The sequence below is a fragment of the Saccostrea cucullata genome, unplaced genomic scaffold (assembly GCF_032062105.1).
Source record: "Saccostrea cucullata isolate Sc308-1 unplaced genomic scaffold, CSIRO_AGI_Scuc_v1 ctg432, whole genome shotgun sequence".
Taxonomy (NCBI): Eukaryota; Metazoa; Mollusca; class Bivalvia; order Ostreida; family Ostreidae; genus Saccostrea; species Saccostrea cuccullata.
Window position 1 is genome coordinate 271135 of NW_026931879.1, and position 20105 is coordinate 291239.

A 20105-nucleotide genomic window follows, 5' to 3' on the forward strand; every position below is an offset into this window, starting at 1 on the left:
TCTGTTAATAGTTTACACCAGAACTTCATGATTTTTAGTTTTCTTTGTATAATATGTGGATATCACCCCAATTCTCTATAAATCATATAAGTGCATGCATTGGGCCTAACACCAAGGGTATATTTACAAAAGGATAAATGCAGTCTTTCCATTAATGGAGATTTATGAAAACCCCAGATTTCACTATCATACGATAAAACGATACCAACCTATGTATCAAAGAGCTGACAGTGGGTTTCGGTGTTGAATTCAAATTTCTGAATATTACGGTTTAAACCAAATAGTGTTTTTGACCTTGTTCAGCTAATTTATTTTGTGTAATGTTAAATTTACCATTGTAGTTTAAGCATATATATAATCCAAGGTAATTGAAAGAATTGAAAATTTCTACAACTTCATTTTTATATGTCCATGAAAAATTAACGCATCCCCCTTTCCTGAATACTAAAATTTTGGTTTTTGTGGTGTTAACGGTCAAATTCCACAAGGATACATATCCCTGTAAAGCATCAAGCAAGTTCTGTAATTCTACTGGCAAGTTAGCAAATATTACTGGGTCATCTGTGAACATTAAAACAAAAAAGATTTAATTCCCTTAATTCTACAGATAGGCATTTATCATTTATGAAGTGATTTTTCCAAGTCGTTAATATACATATTGAATAATATCGGCGATAATACTTCTCCCTGTAGCAACCTTTACTGGGAATTCTTCGGATATCTCGCCTGCATTCTTGACACAGGTGCAGGGGCGTCGGCAAAGGGGCGGCAGGGGCGGCGGTCGCCGCCCCAATAATTTTGCAAAAAAAAAAAAATAGTGACATTGTTTTTCTTTTAAAATGATTTTTTAAACGGCAAAATCTGCTCATTGGAGCGGCGAGTATAACGGCATTCTGCATGTTCTGTGGTCAATGAAGCGGCAAAGTGTGTACAAGCTATTGTTTACACAGACGTCAAAACGGGATATACCTGTACCTGGCGTGTGTACACAATTAACAGGGTAGTCATTATGATTGCTGTAAGTGCGGGTTTGCTACAAATTGTTCATTGTCCAATTAATTGGCCGATCGATGTTTGGAAGCTTTGATGAACCAACATGATTGCAAGTCATTAAACAATTATCGAAAATATTACAACGTATGAGCATATTAATAAATTAAAGGGGGAAAACTGGAAATTAGTTAGAATCACTGTCTAAAACAACTTGAGATGTTTTTTTTTTAAAAATATTATTACACTTATTCTACATTTCAATTTCAAAAATAGCCGGATTAAAAAGTTTTAATCAACCTGTTAATTTTAAATTTCCTAAGCGTTCTTTCGGCAAGAAGAATCCAGAACTGCGTTCATTCAACCCAACTTGGTTTAAACAATACGCATGGTTACATTATATGACGAAGTAAGTACATTAAAAGATATATATATATTTTTTTTTATCTTTTCAATGATATTTTGAAAGGATACAAATTTTAATATATTGATTGTGTTGAAATCATTGGTTAATGTACAATGATTACACTTTAAAAGAGAAAAAACGATTTAAAAAAAAAATAATATATTGAAATTAAAAGGCTATCAAGTGTATCGCCATCTAGAGGACGTTCTTCTGAAGTCTGTGCGTGGCGACAAGACATACAAAGAAGATTTGGACTTTGTCTTAAAGTTCTATGGAGATGATTTGGACAAGACCTCTCTTTCTTCACAGCTGGATACATTTACAACGCTCGCACGAAACAACTTAAATGATTCCTCAACTGTGTCCGTTTCCTTTTTGGTGACCTTAGTGTCTCAGATGTCTCCAGCTTCCAGATGCCTATTCTCCGAGATTGTGACTCTACTGAGACTTATTTTAGTGATGCCAGCCACTAACGCTACAAGTGAGCGAACATTGTCTGCTTTGCGTCGAGTAAAGACTTATCTTCGTGTCACTATGTCCCAGGAAAGGCTGAATCATTTGATGATCCTGCACACGCACAGGGAGGCTACAGATGCGTTGAACATTTTGGCAGTTGCTAACGACTTTGTGTCAGCACGGGATGGACGGAACTTCATTTTTGGACGCTTTTAAAGTGCAGTGACATTGTGTATTATTAAATGAACAGATTTCATTTATGTAGTGTTTATTAATGCTTATTAGTTGATTTTTTAAAGATAAGTATATATGCATCTCAAAATAATATTTATTCAACTACGTGCTTCTCATATGTGCTTATGACATGACGTAAATAAAATCATATAAAACGATTTTGTTTTTTTTAATCAGGTGGAGTCTTTGAAACATTGACAGAATGGGAAAATATATCAATATACTGGTAGAAATTTGAATTTAAGGTCTTCAATCCCTAATAGGAACAAATTCAATGAAATTGAAAACATAACAGATATGTAGGCATTGAATACTCTTTTTTTTTTAGACATACTTCCCATTTATTACTATAAGTATGTATAGTGGGATGTTCCTAATTCATGACTTTGAATTTTGGTAAGATTTATCTCCCCTTTTTTTAAAAATTCAATTAAAAAATTTTAGCCGGTAAAAAAATTGTTTCCAATTGTCATTCTATTTTTAATGTTTCAATGCATCTTTCCACCGCAGGATTTATTGATATTCATATTATTTGAATTTTTATTTTGAAAAAACGTTTTTCCCCATAGACTTCAATGCAATCTTTATTAATTAACTACTGCTTAATTAATGAAATTTTTGAAAATTTCTCGCGGGCTTTTCCTCTATACAAATGCTATAATATAATATCAGAGTATTATGTACTTGACAGACATTTAAGGGTAGGGAAGGTAGGGTAAGGGTAGGGAATTTGGTCCCATTAGGGATGGAAATCCTTAAGTAAAAACACGTCAGTTAACCCCCCCTTTCAATCTAGTTCGCCTCCCCAATGTCAAATACTTGCCGACGCCCCTGAGGTGTGCATGTCAACATAAAGCAATCCGATAATTTGAAGAAATTTTCTGGTGATTCCCAATCTGATCAATTTATACCATGATTTTTCTTGGTTGATTGTATCAAATGCCTTTTTATAGTCAATAAAACAGCAATATAAACAATGTTTATTATTCAACTTTTGTGATATTAAACTTTGAAGTGCAAATATCGCGTCAGTAGTTGATCAGCCATCCTGAAATCCAAATTGTTCATCAGTAATAATATTTTCTGATGTAAGGGGAGGGAGAGAACAAAAGAAATTAATTACAGGTGACCTATAGTCTGTTTTAGATGAACCCCAGAAAAAGTCTGACAATTTAATGAATGGTATTGAAATCAATATTAATAAATTTATATCTTAAATTAATCAACTTAATTAATACACATATAATAAAAAATTATAATTTTTTAAAATTTTCATTTGCATTAATTAAATTTGTCATTTTTTAAATTTTTATATCTATGATTTTATTCATTTTTAATTTCTGTGATTTGATATTTTAGCTTATTTGAAATGTTAAAGTGCAGGTTCTATTACACTCTGTATCACTGGTATATTTGAGAAGATTAATACATTCATGCAAAAGTAAGGTACTGGTAATGCTTATGAAATATGGAATCTGTACCGTACATGGGTGTCTCCCCACTGAGCCACAATTCTGAAATATCACTTCAAAACAAGCAATTGTAAATGAATATGGACATTTTTCTAAGACTCTACTTCTAAACAATTTTTTTGGGGTACATTATGAGTTTAATATCAGTTTTGGACATTTTTAATAAATTTCTAGTGTATTAAATAAATCAAATTACATTATGATCATTTTAACAAATTTAATGTTACAACGAGAGAGGATTATCTGAGTTGTGTTTTATAATGTTTTGATTTTTTGTAATAAAATACTTATTTTTATCAAATAACAAATTTATCATGTAAGACTTCTAAGACTTCTATGGCATTGTACCACAGGCATTTGTTTCAGAAAAATTTTTAACCTATACTATAATGATAACATATTTATTCTGAAACAAGTGCTCATGCATTGTACTTATGCGTATAAGAAATTATGAACATGTGTGCATAAAAGCACTTATCTCAATTTCAATCATGTACGTAGACTACATAAGTTTTAATAATTAGCATTAATTAAATTAAAAACTCACTCCCTCTTCTTTTCATTTTTTCTATCAATCTCTTTATTGTCTTAGTTATTAAAAAGTAATAATCCCAATACACATGTATGTGGATTTTTTTTTGGGGGGGGGGCAATTTTTTTTTTATATCTATATTGATAAATGCATTTATTAAATCATTTTTTAATTTATTTAATAAATCATACTTTACATTCTCCATTCTCTTTTCATAACTATTGCCATAACTTGTGCTATAAAATATTAATATTTAATTATTTTTCTTTTCTGAAAATTTAATTGATAAAATGATATTAAGTATGTATTTTAAAATAATTAATATTATACACCTTTGAAAAAACAAATTATATGTGGAAAAAATCAATGCATACCCAATAATATCAGGCATACTTGAAATATAAATGTAATTTAACACTTATTACAAGAAAAATGAACATTAATTAAATTAAATCTTTTGAAAGTTATATTGGCAAATTGTCAACTAATTGATGTTTTTTTTCATCCGTAAATATGCAAATTTTAATCTACACATACTTTCCTCACTGTATCTGTCCTTTTCTTCCAGCTCCCCCTCAGGATAAGTCTGACCCTCCACTTCATCCCCCATCACATCACCAACGCCCTGTCCTTCCTGTTCTCTCGGTCTGACCTCGTATTCATGTAGTTTACTGGCAAAGAACTCAAAAGCACTATCTATTGACCAGGCCTCAGTCATGTGAACCAGATTTTTCTGAAATGGTACACATTTAATGATATCTTTTTTCTGTTTTTAAGAGAATGGATTCTGTCCATATAAAATTATTATACCAGGTACTCATCATATATCTTCTGTTTTTTGTGAAGCACAAAAAAGGAGGATCCATGGCTCTGTGCAGAGGTAACACAAACTCATTTCTAATGCTTATGTCTTCAATATATATATATTGCTTAGAGCACATGCATAACATGAAGATTGATGTAACTGAACTAGAAAAACTCATTATGTTGGCAATGTTTATCATGCAATTCTTATAGATACCAAAGAGAAATATATTACTTTGTAATAAATATAGTCACAAAAGCCTGTATAATTTGAAAAAGAGAGAAATTTTTTTCACCTCTGATTTGTACTGCACAGCAACAGCTGGTGTATTTGGAGGAAAATCATCCAATCCTACTGCCTCAGGAAGAGTGGCCTCCCTTAAATGTCAAAAATATAATGCATTAAAAATTAAACATAAATGTAAATTCTGATTATTAATTGTGACTCTTTAAAATATATCAAAGTGGCCATAACCAGAACTGTCTATAAAAATTGGTAATTTTTTACATATAGATATATCCAAGCTTATTAACCAGGAATTCAAGTCCTTAAATTTAATAACAAGATTTTGTTTCTCAGTAAAGAGAAGTGGGTTCAAAGATTTAATTTTAATTAATTGGTTTCTTATTAAAATTACTTTGCGTAGGGGCAGAGCGACGATTAAGATATAATCTGATAGATACAGAGACTATAAAGATCACGGTGAGAAATATTCGATGACGATTATAAAATTCTTTTCTGGAATAAAGGAATTCTTTGGAAAGTAAATTTTAATTTTTTAAAGCAAGAATCCATTTATATTTAAAACCCTTAGCATAAAGAATAAGAGAATAAAGATAAAGAGAGATAAAGAATAAAGAAAAAGAGACACCTTAATTTAGTTTCTTAATTAAAACAAAAAATTCAAGACAATTAGTTTTGGTCTCTTACAAGCAAGGTCCCTTATGACCATAGTAAGATACATCTTAGTGAATCTTTCCTAGTAATTTTAATTATATAAAGAATATAAAAATGGTTTTAAAAAATTACATTACTATGCCAATTTCAAGTAAATCAATTGATGTTTTTGGCTATAAATTGAAATGACACTAATAGAAAACATTTTTTTAATCCATTAAAAATGGAGAAAATATGCACTTCCCTTTATTAAATTAGTATTTTTCACAACCAATTTTTTTTTAATTTTTACTAATTTTTTTTTTCCATTCAAATTTTTGTAAAAAACTAAAATGTATTATGAGAGAATTTTAATGCTATCATTGCCATTTAGTTAAGTACCTAGAGGCTATGTAGCTGACACTCGTTGGTATGCTTTTTATTTTATGGAACATTATATCCGTTTTTCAAGACTTTGACCCATTTTTTATTTGGACAGTAAAAATAAATTAATGCATAGATCCGTGTAGAATTCACTTTATCATGAAGTGTCTCTCTTTGTTTTCATTAAAATATGTATGCAACAATATTGATTGAACACATTAACAGTAATAAAGGCAGCTGTGATATATAAAGGTATTTAAATGAATAAACATATTACTTAAGGAATGGACACTCGTTATCATGAGAACAATTTCGTTTTTATTTTACATCGGGTTGTCCAGACATTTGAAACATGTATATGTATGTTAACGCATTCAAAACTCTAAAACATTGATCTGGAACTTCACCTCTGATGATTTTTATTTTTACGGACATGTAATTCGTAAAAATTTAATGCATAAAAAATAAAATCACCCTATTTCAACAAAAATTCATAAAAATTTTCAGCAGTAAAAATTACCCGTTATACGGTAAATCATCATATATTATATCCAGACATTTTCTTCGGTAATTTTTAATACTAAATTTGCCAGAAAAAATCTTGATTATAAGTCGGACATAAAACTTAATATTGAAATCCACACCTTATAGGTGGTATTTACTAAAGAATATAAAAATGGTTTTAAAAAATTACATTACTATCGTGTCGTGATCAGATTTGGCTATAAATTGGGAAGAAAAAAAATGTTTGTAAATGCTAACTCATTTTTTTCCTTCAAATTTTGTGTACTAATATGTTAGGAGAAAATTAAGAGATTTCTATATAGCTGAGATCCTCCAAAGCTTATTTTACTGAACATCAGCTATGTGACATCTTCAAAGGATAGATAATTTAATAGAGATCTAGAATTCATTATTATGTGCCAACATGTTACCCTTACACATTAACAGTAATAAACATTTTACATGGTGGACGTATGTAGATTCCCGGTAGAACAGGTACACCAGATGTAGACCCAGGTCAGGGGTGTAGGGATGAGTAATGCCGTCACCAGGAATGTCAAACTGAAATGGACAAATTAAATCCCAAATGGAAAATTTGTGTAACACTGAAATCCACACCTGTGTAGTATATATAATTAATTGGATGAATAAGTTTACAGAAAATGAAAGAGCCAGACAGGTAATACTAGATTTTTTAAAAAAAAATCTAGCAAATTTTACATGAAATTTTCAGTTATGGGAAAGGATTAATGTTTACATATATTGCACATTTATAGGAACAGGTATTAGACCTACATTTGGTGGAGTGTCAAGTTTTCTCATAAAACTGGCAAGGGAAGACAAATCCATTTTATCATCATAAAACTTGATAAAGCAGTCATCTTCTTTATTGATGACCTGACTACACATCAGGAACCAAACTTTGGCCTCATCTAAGATCTCCGGGTGGGGGCTAAAAGGAAACAATACAATTTTTCTCTTAATATTTAAATCAGTACACTTTAGCCCTAGTGTTTCTAATTACGGTACTACCAATACAGAAACTTAATTATTTTTAAGTAAAGGAACACTGCCTACAGCAGGATTAAGTGACAAAATCTACCTAATGAAATTGATTACATGTATGATATAGGATAACAAGGAAAACTAAATGCCTACTGTCATAATTTTACATCGGAAAGATTTGAATAATAAGAACTTTATAAACTGACAAACAATTTATTAACTTGAATCAGCATGTATAATACCTAAGTTTATAAAAGTCAATTAATTAAATGACATAAAAGGATCTCTAATCCACAAAAGTAAATTTTCCACAGAATTTCTTTAAAGTTAAAGATTAAAGTTAATCATATTATATAGGGAAAATATTCAACATTTTTACTAATAAAAATATGGCAAATTCAACAAATATATATTGTAGGTAAGGTGAAAAATTGTCATGATTTATATATTTTTTATTTCTGTAATTTTATCTTCTATGATATAAACTTTTGTCCATGATCATTTCTTAAATGCCAATAAGCATTGGTATAATTATTCCTGTTTTTAATCCTAAAAAATGTTTTTCCTTTTATAGGATACAAATGTCAACTTTTATAAGACGTTTTCTAAGACTACCAAAGTATAAAGACGAATAACATGAAAATTGTTGCATGAAAAAAAACACCAACATGCATTTCAAACTCTAATATTATTAACTTGATTCAGTAGCATGCTTTTAACACCAAGATAGAAATATTTTGCTGATAGTGGTATTCCTGAGCAATCATCAATAACCTCACTGATGTCATCCTAATAATAACCACGGAAATTAACAACAATGAACACAGGCATTCTTCATGTTCAAATTTCATGTATTCAGATCCTTTAAGAATATTCAATTTCAGAACTCAACACAAGACGTACATAAGTCCTGTCACTGCTTCTGTGGCTGTACTAATGGCAAACTGGAATTTGTGATGGAAAGCATAAGCCACTTCCATGAAAATTCTATGTTCTGAAAATAAATTTTCATTTACTGCAGTTTACCAAATTTTTGCAACCCTTTATTTTCTCTATATTCATGAGATAGTAATATTGTATCTATAAGCAAATAAAAATTTTCACAAATTATGGTTATTGTTTAATATATAATCTCCGGTAAACTTAAAGCAAAGCAATTTAATACGAGAAACACATTTTTGTGGCCAGATAGCATTGCATATATAGTTATGTGAAAATAAACATGATTTAAAGTTTTAACAATTTTTAAAAAGTGATATACAGGAGTCAAATCTGGGTCAGCTTAAAAAACAGTTTTACCAGAAATATACACAGCTTTCAAATAATAAAAAAAACAACTGATTTCTAACCATATGTTCCAATGGCTTTCTGGAATGAGAAGACAACATCATGAGTCCCTTTGTGTTTGTTTACGAAGTTCTCCCTCTCTTCTTTGCTTTGTAGTATTGGAACTTCTCGAAGTAAAGCCAATCTTTTAAGATTAGAAAAAAAACAATGATTAATTTAGTCACATATCATCTCAATAAGTGGAAAGCTCTTATAATATGAGCAAACTAATAAGTGTCCTAGGCTAGTATACCCAAGAAGCTCACTTAAATTATACCCTTGTTCTGATAAGAAAACTGTAACAGAAAATTGGTATGGACAGACACTTTTTTAAATAAGAAGTTAACTAGATTCAACCAAAACTAAATCCTAGCAAATGGCGTGATTAAACAAAGACTGTGCTAAAATTTCAAGAATCTGAGATGTCAGTAATAACTGAGAAAACTGCAAGAAAAATGTGCTACGAACACACGGACAGACAGATGGACAGACATCAGTAAATGATTTTAACATAAACATATTGTTTACATGACTCAAATGATTGCAATAATTAGGTGTCAAATATTGTGCTGGACTCCTAGTGCACTACCAGTAGTTTATGAAGGTTTTCAATATATTCTGGTCAAATGCTGGATGGACAGATGGAATGAAAAATGTACATACAGTAAACCTCGATTATAATGTCACTGGGACCTGTGAAATTACTTTGCTATATCCGTAATTCGTTATATCCATATAAGGAATTCGTTAAACTTGTGTAGTTAGGGATACAAGATACAGTAAAACTCGGTTATACTGAATTCCTAGGGACCTGTGACTTTAATTCGCTATATCCGTAATTCGTTATATCCGTATAAGGAATTCGTATAACCATTATAGCGAATTCGCAATATGGATGTTTTCCTTCAAGTATTACTACAAAATATATTAGGGAAAGCTATATTACAAAAAGGTTTTTATTATGAATTGGATTTTATATAAAAATTCTTGAAGGAAATAAAGTCAGTTCTATTTATTAATTTTTTTATAATCTTTGAAAGTTCGTTATAAAAGATGTAAATTTCATTATATCTAACCTCTACGGGACTCAAAATCAGTTCGCTATATCCGTAAATTCGTTATATCAGAGTTCGTTATAACCGTAAAATTTTACAAAGATTTTCTAAGAATTTTGCCGGGGACCCAGAAAAACTTCGCTATATCCGTGTTCATACTAAACGAGTTTTACTGTAACTTTTCTTTCAATTCGCATTATACGTGTTCATGCTAAACAAGTTTTACTGAACTTATGCTCTGTTCACACAGAGAGTTTAATTTGAATTAAACAAAAGTTACTGTGAATTTGATATGAACCGCCTTCACACGCAAAATTTAATGCAAATTAGTTTAATTTGAATTTATTTACTGCGCATTAAATTACTTTGCATTTAAGTTCATGTGAATGCTAAGTGAAATTTTTACACATATTAGGCCAGAATTGTCACAGGCTACATGTTGGCAGATACATTTAGGGATCTGTGCTATATTTGGTTGAAAAATCAAGGAAAATTATGTTAATCACTAAAATGTAAAATGATTACTGCAGTATATAGAATCTCAATTTCCATTTAACCCACATGTCGAAAATTACGGGGATTTCTTATACTTTCACTATATGCCTAGCATTTATATTAAGTACGCTTGGACAAATTTCCGCGGAAAACGCTTGATCGCATACATAGCGTAAATTAAAACCACATACACACCTCTGCATACATAACCTGATTTACAAATGACATCATAATAGCCTTGCTGAATAGCCTTATTGAAGAAATAAAATTTTAATTCGCATTAGTTTACTTTGCTTTAGGTGTCATAGGAATGAAATTTAATTTGCTTTAATTCACTGCTAACGAAACTCTTCATGTGAACAGGGCATATTATTATTATATAAGGCAGCTGCAGAGTAAAAGCCTCAGTCAGCAGAGGTAATCTAACCATTTACTTGAAGATTGAATCTTTCGAAAAAATTTAATCAAAATAGAAGTTCAAACTTACTGTAAAATATTTGACATCATTGAATTAACATCAAACATGGTTTCAATTTCCAGGGCCAGCAGTTCGTTTCCATTACTATATGTGTAAACCAATGCATCTGTTTTATCTTCTGTGCATCTGTCAACATCAGAGTTAGCTGGATCTTTACAATTTACCTATAAAAGAAAATGATCTGCATATGTCCTGGTATGAATTGTAGAATGTACATTATGACATACATAATATATGAAGACTTTAACATGCCTTTAAAATGAAGAAGTCTAAGACCTTTATTATGGGATGGTCACTAAAAAAAGTATCAATTCATATTCCATACTCTGAGAGTCTCTATATATAAAGATTACTTGGTTGCATGATATATCACATATATCTACATCTTGAAACACCATTAAATGTTTCTGATTGAGGGAACCCTGTCAGGTCTATATCACTATGTGGTAACAATCGTCAAGTGTCATAAAGTGTGTCAAATGTGGTGTCCAGACATTGAAAAAAACAAAGTCAAATAAAGGAGAGATAGAATTAAGATATGTACATCAAATGAAGACACTTTCATTTCACTAGCACTTAATTTGATTCTGGCAAATCAAAATCTTAAATGGGCAAACAAGTATAAAAGTTTTCTTTTTTTTGGCCCACTGGGGAAGTACCGTAATAAAAGCTATGTCTATTATAAATCCAATTCTAATTAGAGAAACCCTATGATTTTGGTCTCGGGTGTGAAGAAGTCTTGGAAACTGTACAGTAATAATATTGTATTTTATAAAAGTATCAATGAAATTCATTGTGCACAATGGAATCATGCTATAGTCAAAGAATTCAACCCTTGTAGTACATATTAAGTCATTGATAAAAGGGTTTTTAATAATATTCTAAATGAAAAAAAAAGAAATTCAAAATAATTAAAATGATATCTTTAAAAATTGAATTTCATCTAGTTAAGTGTTCTTTCACACAAATTTGATGTGAGCGTCAGGTGGACCCATCTCTGCATGACAATTCTTGTCAATACCTCAAAACACTCCTTAGTTAATATGCCAGCATTATTGATTATGTGTTTCATATGGGTTTCAATAATTTTAAAGATGTCTAAAGCTAGAATGCCATTGTTTTACTGTTTTACAGTGTTTTTTACACTTAGGTTTAATAGCAATTCAAAATTTCATTTTGAACAGATAAAATAACAGTCAACAGATAAAATTATTTTAGAATTTCTAACCATGCATAAAATACATCTACTTAGACTTCATATCACAGAACATATGATTTAATTGTGCAATAGCAATTACAATATACCGTAATTTTTGGGTTATAGGTCGATGGGGTATATAGGTCGAAAGGCTCATTTTCAGCCTTAATTTTTGAAAAATCCTAAGATAGGATGAACTTACTACATAGGACGAGGCTTTGTTTCCCGTTTTCTGTTTTAAAGATTCTTACGCAGATACAACGTATCAGTCAACAGGTAAACCCCTAGATTTACCGGGGTTATTCCGTGACATAAACGTATCAAGAAATTAAACAGGTATTTTAATGAGTACAGAATTTAAATAAAGTTCTTTTTTTTAAAAAGTAGCTAAAACTTCTTTGAATTGCTTGTACCAGTATAACCAAAATATAGACAATCCTCGACAAAAAAGAAAGACTTCCTGCTATCTCTGCTGCAGCTCTTGGTTGATGAGCCGTTCCATCTTCCTCACTGTCTTTCTCTCCTATACATCTCTTTCCCTACTATCCATCTTGCTTACACTCTTTCTCTTCTATCCATCTTGCTAAATACACTTTCTCTCCTATCTATCTCGTTTACACTCTTTCCCTACTATCCATCTTGCTTACACTCTTTCTCTTCTATCCATCTTGCTAAATACACTTTCTCTCCTATCCATCTCATTTACACTCTTTCCCACTATCCATCTTGCTTACACTCTTTCTCTTCTATCCATTTTGCTTACACTCTTTCTCTCCTATCCATCTTGTTTACACTCTTTCTCTCCTCTCCATCTTGCTTACTCTCTTTCTCTCCTTCCATCTTGCTTACACTCTTTCTCTTCTATCCATTTTGTTTACACTCTTTCTCTCCTATCCATCTTGCTTACACTCTTTCTCTCCTATCAATCTTGCTTACACTCTTTCTCTCCTATCCATTTTGCTTACACTCTTTCTCTATCCATCTTGCTTACACTCTTTCTCCTCTATCCATCTTGCTTACACTCTTTCTCTATCCATCTTGCTTACACTCTTTCTCTTCTATCCATCTTGTTTACTCTCTTTTTCTTCTATTCATCTTGTTTACACTCTTTCTCTTCTATACATCTTGCTAAATAAATGCTTTCTCTCCTATCCGTCTTGCTTAAACTCTTTCTCTCCTATCCATCCTGCTAAACACTCGTTCTCTCTTATCCATCTTGCTTACACTCTTAAATCTCTCCAATCCATCTTGCTTACACTCTTAAATCTCTCCTATCCATCTTGCTTACACTCTTAAATCTATCCTATCCATCTTGCTTACACTCTTAAATCTCTCCTATTAATCTTGCTTACACTCTTTCTCACCTATTCATCTTCCTTACACTCTTTCTCTCCTATTCATCTTGCTTAACACTCTGTATATTAACATATGTTCATGCAATTCAACATGTATCATGATACAGCTGTCAATGGTTAAATTAACTGATGTCCTTACATATTCTTGCTAGCTTACCTCCATGCTTATACAGTAAAACTTGTTCAGTATGAACATGGATATTGGGAATTCACAGATATAGCGAAGTTATCTTGGATACCTAAGTACATAAATTTAAAGAATGCCTTACTTGCCCAGTTGGATATAACAAATTATGGATATAGCAAAGTGATTTCATAAGTCCCAGTGACTTCATTATAACTGAGTTTTACTATAGCTAATATAAAAAGAATACATGTATCTTGAGATACCTAACCAAAGTTACTAGTATTTTTAGGTGGGCATATAATCATTGGATTGAATTTTTTCATTGCTACCTTGTTTAAGTAGTTTAAATCATTTTGTTACATTAAAATTTCTCAGTAGAAATTTCAAATAAGTCAATTAAAATTAACTTGTACTGTATCACAATACATACATGGTGATACAATAAGTGTATCGTGAGATCTTGTGAGCAATACAATTGTTGTTTCCCTGTATTGTTACACCTCTTTTATTTATGACTCAGTTTGGTATCCATACCAGGAACTTAGAGGCACTCTTAATCAAGACATGCTAATTCTGGTACAGAGCTGAACTGAAGTCAAGAATCCAGGAAGATTGGAGCATCTCCTTAGGCCTTACTGTTTACTCAGAAGTGACTGTCTAACTTCTACAGCCACTGTTAATGCTACTTTCTTTATATGGTTATTATAACTGTTCACTTCCCCCACTTTACATTTTCATGCAAAATTTAAGTGAGCATTAGGCCAGGTAAAATTAATCTTTAGATTCTCATCCTAATTTGCAAAACAATTGGGGCGGGTGGGCGGATTTTATTTTTTATAATTGTTAATTTATATATAGGCCTAAGTATCAACAAAACAATGGACGCCCCCTATTATACACATTTTTTTCATTACCTTAATGCAAATATGAATAGATTTAGTTCTTTTCATATTCTTTTAAATATTTAAAGAAAATTTTTGCTTTAAAAGTTAAATATTTATCGTTAATTAACAAATTATCAAGTACACATTATTTGGCACACCCTGAACAAAATGAGGTGGGGATACCAATAAACTGTGCTTGCGTGACTTCTTATTTTGCAAAATCTATATAAATGTTCTAATAATTATTCTACTGAAAAATCTAGGCCTTGTCTTAAGTCTGTCTACGATGTTGTAGATTTTTTTATTTCAAAGCTAAGTCACACAGCTGGAGATCGTTATGTATAACTTGACCAGGTGTCAGTTTCCTGGTCTATTTTTACTTAGTTACAATCTCTTTACATACTTTCTCCTGCCAGTGATGGTATCTATACGTGTTTATGCTATTTTTTCTTCTCTGTCTTCTCTATACTGACAAATTATCTTTTCCTTACACATTTAAACTGCTTTTATTGCCGATTTTTCTCCATTCTTCACATGGCGTTTTTGCTATAAATAGCGACACGCGACTTTTAATACAGACGGGAGATAACTCTTAAACTTTGACCCAAATTCTTACTGAATAAAAATACATGAAAATACCCAAAAATCAAAATAAAAAACATCGGGACGGGACATTTTGAGAGGGGCAGGCGGGGATGAGAATCTAAAGATTAATTTTATATGGCCTTAGAGACATTTATAACCAATCATATTCCTACCAAAAGAAGTACCATTATTAACATAAATTCTAAGAATTCATTCAAACGACAAACACTCAATATGTACAAAATATGAACTACTGTGAGCAGCTGAGCTTCGATATCTTGTCATATATCTTCAATCAATGTGAGTTTGAAATCCAAACAATGTTTTCTTTCCTCTTTCTTGTTTATTTTCATTTATTTTTTCTTAAATTTTTCTGTAGGTGTGTTAACTTCAATATATCTGAGGTGAACCCTTTAAAATAAAGTTCCTTTTTTCGCCCAATCAAGGTTGAGTTAACAGCTAGTTTAGTTATTTTAAATTTTAAAGAATGAAATTATGAGTTAAAAATCATTATGATAAAAAAAATCATTATTTACCATATCAGTAATTTAGCAACATAATATTTTTAAGTCAACAAGTGTAACTTTATTTTTACATGTAAACTTCATGGTGAAATTTTCATTAAAATCTTACCACTCCCAGCTTTAAGTCATACAGTCCTAAATACTCAGCAGATTTATCATATTCATGAAAGAAACTTCTGTGTTTGGGGTTATCTGAAATTTGAAAAAAAAAATTCATTTCCATCTTCATCTTTTTGCAATAAAAATTTCCAAGTTACTGACCAATTACTTTCAGACAATATAGACTATAAAAAAAATCACTTGTCTGGGACCATCAATTCGGATATTGACCTGCTCCAATAAAATTCCCATGTATCTAGATTCACTTAGACCTGCAACAGCTCTATTAGTAGAATCCATTCCAAGCTGTTCTTAGCACTTAACATGACATCCAATAAATGAAGTCATAGGCAGCATCTGTAACAAGTTTGGCTGTATTTCTGTCTCTCTGAATACTCTTTCATTTCCAAGCAAATGTTATGTTTACTTACACAAGTTTAGTCAACATTTGTGGTTTATTGGAAATGAAAAAAAGATGTGTCCAAGATGCATAGATATATTATGAAGATTATAATTAATACAATTTAAATCATGCAATTCTCTTCAGAAAACATTAGTATAAATGAATCTAAATGTTTGTAATATTTATTTAAAAGTTATTACACAGATTTTCATTTTTTTAAAAAAATGTGAAATTTAAATGACTTAACAAAATATAATGCTAATAAGTAATTAATAGATTTCCTAATTATTTTCACAGACATATTTGGTGAGGTGACAAATGCAGCCAATTCATAAAAACATCCACACTTGAACCAAAATCATTACCTTTACTTTTAATTTCATATGTCACTGAATTTAAATTTGCCTGCCCACTATAAGCTTTATAAGAAGAAATATAAATATTTGAAAGATTTTAAAGAATTTACTCATATAACAACTGTCCACTAAACAAACAGGATCCTAGTATGTATTTATTATTTTTTTTTTACTGAATAATTACTTTAAAATATATTTTATACACAGATGTCTTTTCTTGACTTTCATATATATGAATAACAATCTATTGATCCAGTATGCTCAAGATTCATGCAGAGATACTTTTGACTTTGGACCATGTAATCCTCTGAGTTATATAATAATTGTAGGGACTTATAAACCATTAAAAGGTTTTAGTGTAGACAGAGCTCCAGATATTTTTTTTACCCCAAAGTGTATTTACTCCCTGATTTTTTATTCAATGTAGATTTTGATTTTTAGCAAATTGATTGAAGAGTATTTTGTTTATATATAAATGTTTTGACCTTTATTTTGATTTTGAGCTTGTTATCGAAGTTTGTGTTTTTGAAGAGGGAAAAAACTTCAAAGGTCAGTCCTGCATTTATTTAAACAAATTTTGTAAATACCAACACAACTTTATGCTAAGATTGGGAAGCATTCTTTTTTGACAAGGAAGATTAAATACAATAGGTCAAGGTACCATAGAGTCAGAGACACAGAAAACTTTTCCTTCATTTAAGATATGATAGCAAGAGTAAACTGAGAGAAAAGCTAGAATCTTCATTAATGTGGCAAGTTGAGAGAGATGAAAAATTGGCTATGAACCCATGATAAAAAAAGGTATGCCTAGTGCACAGTCTTTCTACATAGAAATTGGTTTTAATCTAAATTTCTGATTCTTCCTCCCGAAATGAAATGGAGATCATTGTCGTCATTACTAGAATATTCCTGGTTACTCAAAGGCTAATAAATCTGTTTTGATGCATAATTGTATGCTTTATTTTAATTTTCAATGCATAGTTTGTAAAATTTAATGCGTATTTCTGCAAATACGCACATTATCTCATAATCTGGAGCTCTGGTGTAGAAGTGAAACAGTCCATCAGATAATGCTGTCTGTCGTAACTACATCTAAATTAATTCTTAAATTCAAAGATTCGTATCTTCGTGTCTACTAAATTGATTCAATAATACACTGACAAACTACACTCAAGTGATTTTCATTTATGAAGCAGGATACAGTAGGACAGCTTGTACCTTTAAACTCTAGCTAACCTATCTAGTACCTTACGAATGATTTCACATAAGTCAGAGTGAAAAATATAACTAGCAAGACAGAAGATACTTACCTTCCTTATAATAGTATAAAACGCTAACTGTTTTACTTTGCTTAAATCCCGGAAGATCTTCCTTTCTTATTAATTTAGCATGGTTAAATTGATCGACAGTAAATCCTACAGCAACACTTTCACAGAATATTGAGAATAACGTCACCAGCTGTATTGTTATAATGTTTCTGCGTATCCTCATGTTTAAGAAATTCCAATAAAGGAAATATTAATGTTCTTACGCTGTCAATAAATACAGCGCTACTAAGATTTCCTCTCCAACTCTCGTCTGCCACACACACGTCTTGCAAATCTTTGACGTCACTACTTTCATTTCGAAAGACAATGTCGAACCCGATGCAATTCGGCATCCAGTAAATACCTGTGCATTTTAAATTTAAGCTATATTCACAGGCACCTGAATTTTCATCAATATTATAAGTCGCTAAATTAGCCAAATATCGAAAAATTTACCCCCTCTCTCTATATATATTATTTACTGAGTATAAATAGAGGGGGTAGAATTTTTTTCGATGTTTGGCTAATAGACTATTTAGCGTTTTGTTGAGAGAAATTCAGGTGTTTGTGCAATATTTTAAAACGAAATTATCAATACCATCGATAATAATGTATTTAATATTAGTAACATCTTATGTTATTTTATTATACTATGGGCTAAATAAACAAGAGGCCCATCGGCCTAATAGGTCACCTGAGCATCATGTAACGACTTCCCAACCAGAATTTGGTTCTGTTATTTGGGAGAAAAGAAATGATATAGTTGATTGGTTCCGTAGACAGGTAGTCAATCACACAGATTGGCGCACCTCAGAGCGAATAAAGGAGTCTGATTAAATCTATGGCGCAATGAGAGTCTCATGCAGCCATGTGTTTTGATTTTTATTTGTCTATAAACCATGAATTTTGATGAGATTGATTTTTATTTTGAGGGTGGGGTGGGAGTAATCTGACGAAAAAATATAGTTAAATGAAAACGACATGTATTATGCTTTAAAGTTAAGAAGAATCTATTTAGCTTTAGATTGGGTCTAACTTAGTCAAATGTCTTGATTAATTCAAATCTGCGTTCGAATGGATAACGCTAACAAGTGAAATTACAATCTTTAATTGATTAAGAAGCTCTCCGTTTTTCACAATTTAAATTCCACTCAATCCGAAACATGGGAAAAAATATTCACATTTTTAAACAAGAGGTCCATGGGCCACATCGCTCACCTGAGCACTGTGGCTAGGAAAAATGTAGAAATTGGTTTATTGTTGAAAAGTTTAAATTCAAAAGTAAACCTTTGACCAGTTATGGTTTTGCTATTCTTGAGAAAATGATTTTTAAAGAATTTTCCTTTATATCTCTATGTAAAACTTTGGTCGGCCATTGTGGCCCCGCCCTACCCCGGGGGCTCATGATTTGAACAAACTTGAATCTACACTACCTGAGGATGCTTCCAAATAAATATGATCAATTAAGGCTTTTTTATTCTTGAGAAGAAGATTTTTACAGAATTTTCCTATATATTTCTATTTAAAACTTTGGTCGGCCATTGTGGCCCCACTCTACCCCCGGGGGTCATGATGTGAACAAACTTGAATCTACACTACCTGAGGATGCTTCCATATAAATATGATCAATTATGGCTTTGTTATTCTTCAGAAGAAGATTTTTAAAGAATTTTCCTATATATTTCTATCTAAAACTTTGGTCGGCCATTGTGGCCCCACCCTACCCCGGGGGCTCATGATTTGAACAAACTTGAATCTACACTACCTGAGGATGCTTCCAAATAAATATGATCAATTAAGGCCTTTTTACTCTTGAGAAGAAGATTTTTAAAGAATTTTCCTATATATTTCTATGTAAAACTTTGGTCGGCCATTGTGGCCCCACTCTACCCCCGGGGGTCATGATGTGAACAAACTTGAATCTACACTACCTGAGGATGCTTCCATATAAATATGATCAATTATGGCTTTGTTATTCTTCAGAAGAAGATTTTTAAAGAATTTTCCTATATATTTCTATGTAAAACTTTGGTCGGCCATTGTGGCCCCGCCCTACCCCCGGGGGTCATGATTTGAACAAAATTGAATCTACACTACCTGAGGATGTTTACCCATAAGTTCCATCTTTCCTGGCTCAGTGGTTCTTGAGAAGAAGATTTTTAAAACATACCACCAAATTTTCATTAATTCCCAATTATCTCCCCTTGAATGAGGGCGTGGCCCTTCATTTGAACAAACTTGAATCCCCT

At 31.3% G+C, this 20105-nt stretch overlaps 1 protein-coding gene across 1 annotated transcript in view; it reads right to left on the minus strand.

The window, feature by feature from the left end:
* LOC134233866 (thioredoxin domain-containing protein 16-like) overlaps positions 1-18153 on the minus strand; it is a 30223-nt gene extending 12070 nt beyond the window's left edge. The window contains exons 1-10 of the mRNA XM_062715920.1: positions 17860-18153; positions 15801-15883; positions 11028-11182; positions 9014-9135; positions 8568-8658; positions 7455-7611; positions 7091-7220; positions 6371-6392; positions 5191-5272; positions 4628-4823 (exon numbers count right to left, since the gene is read on the minus strand). Of these exons, the coding sequence (XP_062571904.1) occupies positions 4628-4823; positions 5191-5272; positions 6371-6392; positions 7091-7220; positions 7455-7611; positions 8568-8658; positions 9014-9135; positions 11028-11182; positions 15801-15883; positions 17860-18040 (1219 nt within the window). The 5' untranslated portion in view covers positions 18041-18153. The remainder of the gene's footprint in view (positions 1-4627; positions 4824-5190; positions 5273-6370; positions 6393-7090; positions 7221-7454; positions 7612-8567; positions 8659-9013; positions 9136-11027; positions 11183-15800; positions 15884-17859) is intronic.
* Between the last annotated feature and the right edge of the window lie 1952 nt (positions 18154-20105).